Source organism: Pteropus medius, unplaced genomic scaffold (genome assembly GCF_902729225.1).
Source record: "Pteropus medius unplaced genomic scaffold, Ma_sr-lr_union100, whole genome shotgun sequence".
Taxonomy (NCBI): Eukaryota; Metazoa; Chordata; class Mammalia; order Chiroptera; family Pteropodidae; genus Pteropus; species Pteropus medius.
In genome coordinates, this window is record NW_024340693.1 from 3,461,725 (window position 1) to 3,471,960 (window position 10,236).

Below are 10,236 nucleotides of genomic sequence, written 5' to 3' on the forward strand. Positions count from 1 at the left end.
GAGTGGCTACTCCAATTTTAATTTTTTTAAATAAAAGATAAATTTTAAAAATCAGCTTTAAAAGAACATGTCTTTAGCTCTCCAATTATTGCTGGAAAAGTCGGTAAGAATATTTATAATGGATGTTAAAATTTCAATGTTCTACATTTTTGTTAGATTCCTAATTCACTAACTTAATTCTGACATCTGAAAAAGACCTGGACATAAGTAACTTTTTTAAAAAATAAAAGATGAATTCCATAAATACCTACATTAAAAAAATAATAAAACCTTCATTTTTTAACTAATACCACTATTACAGGTCTAGTAGAAAAATCAGATGCTAGGATTATTTTAATGCAGTAAGAGAAATTGTAACTACCATTTAATAAAGGTAAAAAATTTTAATCTGAACACTTTTCTCAAAGTAAATATGAAATGGCATTTCTTATATCTTTTTTACAGATTATTTCCCCTCAGTCTAATCTCAACCTTCATTCAAAAGATACGGGAAGTGAAAATTTTAAAAAGGAATTGCTGAGTTTTGATTTTGTTGCGACTGCTAAAATTTCAGGGTGTATCATCAAAATGATGACAGTTAACTCTACAGTGCTTGCCAATATTAACATTATTTGAAGACTCCGAACCTTCAAGGTTTCAGTGAATGCTATTTCTGAGAAGTCTGATCGGCAGGATCACCGAGACTACTTAGCAGCATCAGCCCTAACAAGAGTCTGGGGGGGACGCCTTCGCCTCGTTTCACTGTGCCTGTATAACCACCCCCACCTCGCCTTAGTTGGACCGTACCTTTGGAGTGATTCTGTAATTTTTTGGTAAAAAGGTATCTTTAAAATAACTACCGATGATGTAAATTAAGACTTTTAATACTGCATTCAAAGACCCCTTTAAAACAAATACCATCCATGTAATTTGTTTTTAAGGGAGACTATGGCATACGAAATAGACAATATATGAATCTTTTCATCGCTAATTAACCCAATGTTGTGGGTCCTCCCCCCCTCAAGACTCTAAATTACCCTTCTGGCAAAAGACAGGATGAAATATCAGCATACTACCCCAAAGAAAAAGCAATAATTACCCTGCGATTAATTACTACCACCTTGTCAACATCGCTTCTAGCTCACTGCCTTCATGCAATTACTTACCCTCTTCCACTGTAGAATCCAGCTGGGTAACTTTGACAGCAAGGCGATCAATTCTGTCTTGAAGAGAATTTGCTCTGATGTAGAAGTTGTTAGCCTCATTAAACAACTCACCAAATATGTCTTCGGCATGTTTGCCTAGAGAAGAAAATGATGGAGAAAACCATCTGTCAGGGCCCGCTGAGGCGGCCTTTGCACATTCTACCAACGCTGATGACTGTCAACACACGGGGTTTTGTGCAAATAATCATAAAAAGAGTGTCACAGTCAAAGGCCTTCGGAATTTCTGAAAATTTATCAGGGATGTTCATACATATCTGAAATGGACCCAAAGTTGCAGAATTTTAAAATACCCCAGATAGTATAGAATTTTTAGTTAATTGCTGCCTGAGCTATCACGCAAGTTGCTTTCCATTAAATTAAACTTCTTTGGGGGAAAAAAAAAAACAAAACACTCTCCCCTTGCATGCTTTATGCATAAACAGAATCTCAGGGCCAAAATCTTCCTTCCGCTTCCCACGGTAATTCAATAATTCATGCAGGTTTCTAAATTTAGAATTTTTCTCTCGCGGTGAGGAATGTTAGCTGTCTTAATTGTGCCTAATGCTTTCCAATGGCATTAAGTTGTTCTAATTCATATTTCTGAAGTCTAGGTATACAGCGGTGACTCTGGCACTCTTTAAAAATCAGTATTTTGAATGTTGAGTTAAATTTTTCGTATGGACCAAATTTTTCTGTATGGATCGCCTCTGCATTCTTGGGCGTGCTAGACACGACTACCTTTCTTAAAGTGTAATTCATAACATTTCTGAAATCTGACAGGCGAGATAAGAAATCACATCTGCTCATGCTGACTTTCCAAATCCTTACCCGTTCTCTCTCCATTCGACAAACGTTTAATAACTGCCTACACCGAGTGCGCCAGACGCATCTCTAACTCCTCCGACAGAGACACCGCTTTTTACAATAAACTTGATTTTTAAGAACAGTTTTACGTGTACAGAAACACTGAGCAGAAAGCACAGAGTTCCCGTCTACACCGTACCCCCACCTCCCGCCCGGGAACACCCCCGCCTGAGCAGAGCATGGGTCATCACTGAGGAATCCACACGGCCGCGTCACCGTCACCCAAAGCCCAGTTTGCATGAGGCACGTTCTACGGATCTGGACGTTTGTATAGCGGTCCGAACCCACCTTACACTATTACCTTCACGTGGAGCGGCCTTGTTAAGGGTGGAACGTTTTCAAGTGAGCCAACCAGCTAAGTCAGCTACAGGGAAGAAATATCTTGAGATACAAGAAGTTGTCCTACTTGCTTGAGTGTGGTTTAGGAAGTGTATTGTATAAGATATGAAGATGGCCAATGTCTGCTTCTGTGATCCATTCACTTGTTAATTAAGGGTGTTGTTCCGGGCAAATATACGCTCACAGCCAACTTCCGCTTCTGTAATCTGCTTGCTTGTTCAGGAGACCACCAGGATCTGGCCTTAACCTTTATCAGCTGCCTCCTCTGGAAGCTCGGGGCTGATCTCCTCTAGCCCTGCGTGGTAGAGAGTCAGTCGCCGGCCGGCTTATAAAGGCTCATAATTGATCTCAATTGGCTCCGTGGGTCTCAGAATCGTTCGCGCCGTAACAGCCTCACTGCCACAAAGAAATCCTGTTCCTCCCCAGCTCGACTACTGGTCTTTTCGCTTCGCCACAGTTTTGCCTTTTCCAGAGTGTCGCAGAGCTGGAATCAGAGAGTACGCGGCCTTTTCAGACCGGCTGCTTTCACTTCACGTGCATTTAAGGTCTGTTCATGGCTTGATAGCTTTTTTTTTTTTTAATCACTGAATAACATCCTGTGGTCTAAATGGACCACAGGTCATTTATCCATTCACCCACTAAACAGCATCTTGGCTGCATCCAGTGTTTAGTAATTATGAATCAACATTTAGGCGCAGATTTCTGTGCGGACCCACGTCACGTGGGTCAATGACAGGGAGCACGATTGCTAGACTGTACGGTGAGAGTGTGTTCGGTTTTACAAGGAGCAGCCAGACGGTCTCTCAAAGTGGCTGCGCCCTTTGCTTTCCCGTTGGCCCTGAGCGAGCGTTCCCGTCCCTCCGCATCCTCGCCAGCGTTTGCCGTCATCGGAGTTCCGGATTTCGGCCACTCGGTGACGTGCAGCAGCAGCTCTTCTTCACCTGCATCTCCCTGATGACGTGGGATGCGGAGCATCTTCTCCTATGCTCATCTGCCGTCTGTGCATCTTCTTTGGTGAGGGGTCTGTCCCAATCTTTTCCCTATTTTAAAACCAGGTTGTTCCTTCTCTTGCGGTCAAATTTTAAGGGTTCTTTGAATATTTTGGATACCAGCCCTTCATCGGATTACGTTTTTGCAAATATTTTCTCCCATTCTGTGGTCTCTCTTCCTACTCTCTTGACGGTATCTTTTGCAGAGCAGAAGTTTTTAATTTTAACGAAGTCCAGCTTATTAATTATGTCTTTCATGTGTCACGCCGTTGGTGGGGTATCTAAAAAGTCATCACCACAGGTCATCTAGACGTTCTCCTGTGTTCTATTTTATAGTTTTGCATTTAGGTCTGTGATCCATTTTGAATTAATTCTCATCGAGGGGATAAGGTCTGTGCATAGACCTACCATTTCTGTTTATCTGCATATCCTACCAATTTATCCCTCGACTGAGAGAAGAGAACCTGAACCCTCCAGAAAGAAAACTTACTCGGAGCAGGAATAACCGTGATGTTTTCGTAGTGCTTTACAGCTTATTTAGTGCTCTCCTACCCGCTTTCCAGATCCACGAGACCACACAGCCTAGGAGAGTAAGAACCACGTCTGTCTGTCTGTCTGTCTGTCTGTGCAGCGCTGCAGCCCAGCTCTGGAACGATGGCCCCTGGCACCCCCCCTGTTCAATGAATGAGTCACTGCTTCCGCTTTCCAGATGACAGCAGCCCGTCCGAAGCTCCTGACTAGTAAGTGGGAGAAAACAAAAACTTCCTAACTTTCGATTCTCTGCTTTTATCACGTATCTCCCTGAACTTCCTTGGCCAGACAGTAGCAACTTCCACGAATTATTTCAGATCGCGAGACACTTGGTAATTCCCTGTTTACTTAATAAGAGGGACTAAAACATTTTCCTGCTTGAGTGGTTACTTATAGATACTAGATAAGTACTAAAATTAACATAAAAAATAAAAAAATAAAATTAGTTACAACTCTATAAATTCTAATAGTGTAACTGTCTTAACATGAGCCCACTTCATCTTCTCCCAAAAGTGTGCGGGGCGGGGAGGGGACCCCAGACTACTAATTTCAATTGAGCGCTCAACTATGTCCTTAAAACCACGTATCTACAGTATGGTCCTCTGGAGTCGTTTAAAATTCTGTGGAGGTTTCCCACTCTCGCAATGTACAAAATGGGTCCGAAAAGGCAAAGAAAGAGTCTTCACGCAAAGTATGTGTTTTCAAACACTAGAGTGAGACGCGCTATCCGGGACTGACGTTCGTTTGCCGCCATAAGAACTCTTTCCTGAGCACTGGGTCTGTGTGGCTCGCTAGCTCACGGACGCCCCCCTGTGTTGATGTCCACGTCCGATCCTGGACAAGTTCTACGACGAACTGATTTTCACTTCAACTTGAACTCGCATTGCCCACGTTGAAAGGCATCAACCATCCCAAATGAAGCCCGAGCAAGAAACGAGGCAGCCGTGACAGTCCCCGCCCGTCCCCCGCGGCTCACCCAGAGCCAGATCTCGCCCCTCGCTTGGACCCTCCTTGTTTTGCTCCTGAATGACAACAGCTTTGTTTCTTCTGCTTTCCGATTCGCCCCCACCCCCAAATCCAGTACCTCACACTGCTGCCAAGTGATCTTTCTAAAAGAAAGAAGTGACTACGTCCTTCTGTTTACATCCCTCCCTGTCCCCGTCATCTCGAGATGAAGTCCAAGCCTGGCACTGAGATCTGAGAGGCCCAGGGGACCTCGCTTCTGCCCCTTCTTTGTGCTCCGGCCAGAAACACAACTTGCGGTCCCTAAACCCATGCCGCTCCCTCACAGACCCTGACACTCCTCTGCGTTTTCAAATTCCTTCCATGTCTTCCTTGTCGCCTCACTCAGAATAAAAGCCGAAGACCATGGAACAGCGTATGAGGTTCTACGTGCTCTAACTCCAAGGACCTTGCTGACCTCATGACGAACACCCTGTCCCTTGAAGACTCCACTCTAACCACGCTGGCGCGTCCCTGTTTCTCAGATATGCCAATCATAACCCGTCTCCTTGTGCTTCTGCATCTCCTGCTCCTGCTGCCTGGACCATTTCAGTCCCAGAGATTCACATGGTTTGCTTCCTCCTCATCCAGGTCCACCCGAATGTCACCTTCTGAGTGAGACTTTCTCTAGCAACCCTAGCTAAATTGCAGTCCTTCCACACACACACACACACACACACACACACACACACACACACACTTACACACACCTTTATCTCCTCCCTGCTGTATTTTTCTCCTTAGCACTTAGCACCATGTAATAAAAGATACACTTGTACTTATTAAAGCGTTTCCTGTCTCCTTCCCTGAGATTGTACGAACAAAAATGACAAGGACCCTCCTCGGCTCTGTGTACTGCTGTACCAACCCCCAAGGTCTAGGGCGTGACCAGCTTACAGCAGGTTCTCGCAAAGATTCTGGAATAAATGAATTAAAATGCATTAACGTAAAAGCCATCCTTTAGGATGCAGGATGGGTCTGTGAGCTCGGACGCCCCTCTCTGCGTTCCCACAATGCCCTAAGCAGACCGCAACCACACTGCTCATCACGCACATCACGTAACTCTAATCTTGACCGTTTACGTAAGTTCTCTGAAGCGTGAGCTATGCCTTTTATCCATGCACCGCGCTGAGCCAGAGCTCAGTATCTCTTGACTGAAAAACACAGGGTCTATACTAGTGTTTTCTTGTTAATGGGTACACAACCGACAAATGCTCCCTACTTAAGGAAGTCTAGGAAATGCTGGGCTAAAAAAGATTAAACATGTTTCTATGCCTTGGGGCATCTCAAAAATCTTTACTATGCTAACGTATATTATGAATCTGCAAGAGAAGCATCTAGCATGTCGTGTGAGTGGGCCTGGAAACACCTAATAACTATTGCTTTATGAAGCCCATCCGGGCAAATGCCTGCTCATTCAACTGGGTGACCCGCAGGTAAATACCGTGTAACAGCCAAGCCTCGCAGTGGTTTATTTTGAATGCGAGACACAGTCGAACGGTAACTCATGAATTTTTGTTTTTCTACTTGACCTTTCATGGTTTAAAAAACATATTCTAGTGCAACTCCAAAAAAATCCCATTCCTTTCCCTTCAGCTATGCAGAAATCTAATTAATAGGGATAGCACAGATCACCAAGAATATGGGAGTAGACAACAAACAGTCTCTTGCAAAAGTCACAGCAGCATTCTCAAAACACGGCAACTATTGTGAAGAATCACACGTTGCAAGATGCCATACAAGGTGAAAAGGATAAATAACGTACCCTTTATCTTCAGTGCTTAACCCTATTTTAAAAAATGCAATCGATACTATACTCCCATTAGAAGTTCTCTATTTATAAAAAGAAACAGAAATTAAAGACTTGCATACTCAATCTTTTGCCAGCTGCTGAAAGCTGACAAGTGACTGAAGAGAAGAAAAATGGAAGGAACTATATTTACTGATGAACAAGAATAAGATGTTGCAATTACAGTATTCAGTTTGGCAGACAGCAACTTATTCGAAAAGCTTGATTTTACTTACTCTTTCATGGCGAGTCCATTAATAGCTAAACTAAAATGATTCTGAATTGAATTAATGACCTCATTGAGCTAAGTACAACTTATTTCTTCTTTACTGACAAAGAAACCTCTACAGATTTATTAGGATCATTTGAACTTGTGTCACCTTGAGAAGAATGTCTCCGAACTGCCAAAGCATAAAATCATGCACGAATCTTCAATTGTATTAAGAGTGAAGGTTCATTGGAAACCACCAGCGTGTCTGTTAGGAATCCTTCCTTCGGAACAAGAAACCGGTCACGGCAAGATCCTTCGGAAATTATAATACACACACCTAGCACTAGATGTGTGTGTCTTCATTTGTCAAGATTTGAGCTTTTCATCCTCCACCAGTAAAAGGAACCAGGCTTGGAAAAATGACTGGTTCTAAGGCTGAGGGTGGAAAAGTACATGACGAGCTTAGAATACCTTGCGGTGCTTTTCTAAAAGAAGGAAAGAGGCGCTCAGAGCCGTGGGGACACGTCAGGAGGACACGGGAGCCGGCCTGAAGTGGCTCCGAGTGGCCAAAACCAGGAAGACGTGGGCATCGAAATGATAAAGACACGGATTATAACTCCTGCAATAAAATAAGAATCCATGAGTCGATACTGATAAAATGGATGAATGAATAAATAATAAGGGAAGAAATTAAAGCACTTACAGCAGAATTCCAACTAATAAATATAGAAGAAATTACAGAATGATAAAATCGCCAATCTACAACTACTACGATAGCGTTTTGGGCAAGAATCATCAATGGATGCTCGGACCAGTGGGTAGACGTGGGATGGGAACTGTTTCAACGTGCCCAGAAGCCAGGGAAAGAGTCGCTGCAGAGGTCAGTTATCGATGGCGCCAAATGCCACTCACGGATGGAGCAGCGAGGCTAAGCCTGGGCGCTGGACTTGGCCACCGGAGTCACTGGGGAGGCCGACAAGCAGTTTCGAGAGTGGGCGGGACAAAGCTTTAATGAGAACGGGAGAGGCAGCCAAGACACGAATGGTTTTTTCAAGGGATCCTGCTGCAAAGGGGAACGAGAAATGGGGCCACAGGTCAAGGCTGATCTCAGGCTTAGGTGAGTCAGAAGACTCCTCAGTATCTTCACATTTAGCAGGGAGGATGCAGACAGAGCGGGGGGAGACGATGCGGGCGGTAAACACATGAGGGCGAGGGGTCCAGTGCTTCAGACAGAAACACGCAGGCACCGTTTCAACGCAGGGTGAGCCAGGCCCACGGGGAGGAGAGGCGTGTCGGGGGTCGATTTGGCAGAAGCAGGTGATCTGTTCTCCGACTGCTTTACTTTTCCCAGCGACATGAGAAGCGGCCATCGGCTTGGAGCGGGGAAGTGTGAGGTGGAGGAGAAGACGAGGCAACCCAGGGCAGGAAGGCGGTGGCACGGGGACGCAGAGGCGCGCGTCGGTGGCCCCGGGGGACATGCCCACGGTTTCAAACCCGTCTCCTTTTCTAATACAAGCATTTCAGGCCACACAGTTCCCTCTAAACACTTCTTTGAACGCAACCCCACAAACGCGCTGGTATCCTGTGTGTTTATTACCACGCAGCTAGAAGTAGTTTCTCATTCCCTTCTTGATTTCTTTGCTGACCCAAGATTATTTTAAAAGAGATTGCTTCATTTTCCAGTACGTGAGAATTACTGAAAATGATTATAATGATCCTCTCATTATCGTCATACTCTTTACGATACCAATCTTTACAAATGGATTACTTTATGGCTGAACATATGTTCCACCTTGGTGAGCATCCCACGTGAACATTAAGCAAATCTGTATTCTGCGGTGTGGGGATTAGTGCTCTGTGAAGGTCGATTAAGTCACAGCGGTTGGTCGTGTGGTTCACACTCTCTATACCCTCACCGATGATTTCGTCTGTTTCATCAATCGCTGAGAGGTTTTGCGTAGTGCGGGCCTGGCAAAGACGAATTCTCTGAGTCTCTGTCTGAATAAAGTGGGTCTTTATCTCACGTTCACTTTGGGAGAATATTTTCATTGGTTACAGGACTACAGACGATTGTTTTTCTTTCGGCACTGCATTCAGTTTTACAGTTTCCACAGTTTCTGATAAACAAGCCGGCTGTCAATTCTCACGCCGTGCCCTCCCTAATTTTCCTCTTGCTTCTTTTAAGAATTTCTCTTTCTCCTTCCTCTTTTTATCTTTTCGATTACAGTTGACATTCAATGGTATTTTCCATGAGTCTCAGGTATACAGCACCGTGGCTAGACATTCCCAAGGGATCCCCCTCATCAGTCTAGCACTGGATGTGGTTTTCTTTAACTTAGACTTCCTGAAATCTGCCGAGCTTCTTGGACCTGTCGGTTGATATTTATCACCAGTAGTCAACAGTTACCATCCATATTTTTTCTGCCCTTCTCTCCTCTTCTTTTGGACTCCAATTACATATACGTTAGACCAGGGGTTCCCACCCCCGGGCTGTGGACTGGTACTGGTCCGTGGCCTGTTAGGAACCGGGTCACACAGCAGGAGGTGAGGGGTGGGTGAGCGAGCGGAGCGTCATCTGCATCTGCAGCCGCTCCCCAGCGCCAGCATCACCGCCTCAGATCATCTGGCATAAGATTCTCATAGGAGCACCAGTCTTTGGTGCCAAAAAAGGTTGGAGACCACTGTGTTAGACCATTTGATATTGTCCCATATTTTGAATGCTGTTATTTTTTTTCTTATTCATTTTCTCTTGTGAATCAGTTTGGACAATTCCTATCAACTTGTCTCCAAGCTCACTGATCCTTTCTGCTTGTGTCCCATTTCCTACTAGGTCATCAAGTGAATTCTTTCTTTCTGATACTCTTATTTTTCAGTTCTAGTATTTTTTTCTCTTTTTCTTAATAGTTTCCATTTCTCTGTTGAAACTCTCTATTTCTTCACAAATGTTCATCTTGTTCATTCTTTCCTTCAACGTATATTTTTATTCTTAGAATTTCCACCTCTCTGCTCACGTATATTTTTATTCTTAGAATTTCCACCTCTCTGCTCACATTACCCATCTGTTGTCAAATGCTGTCTGCTTTTCCATAAGAGCTTTTAGTGTATTAATCATATTTATTTTAAATTCATAGTCTAATAACCCCAACATCCCTACCATATCGCAATCTCATTCTGATGCTTATTTCTATCTCTTCCAACTGTTTTTTTGTTTGTTTTGGTTTTTGGTTTTTTGGGTTTTTTTTGCCTTTTAATGTACCTCTTAATTTTTTTTTTTTATTGAAAGCCGATCATGACATGGGTAAAAGAATCTGGGGTATGGAGGCCTTT

General features: G+C 43.8%; 1 protein-coding gene across 1 annotated transcript in view; it reads right to left on the reverse strand.

Annotated features, from left to right (window-relative positions):
• The window catches only part of WASF3 (WASP family member 3), a 70,933-nt gene that overhangs the window by 19,954 nt on the left and 40,743 nt on the right, over positions 1-10,236 (reverse strand). Inside the window, exon 4 of the mRNA XM_039863403.1 lies at positions 1,146-1,280. Coding sequence (XP_039719337.1) covers positions 1,146-1,280 — 135 coding nt within the window. The remainder of the gene's footprint in view (positions 1-1,145; positions 1,281-10,236) is intronic.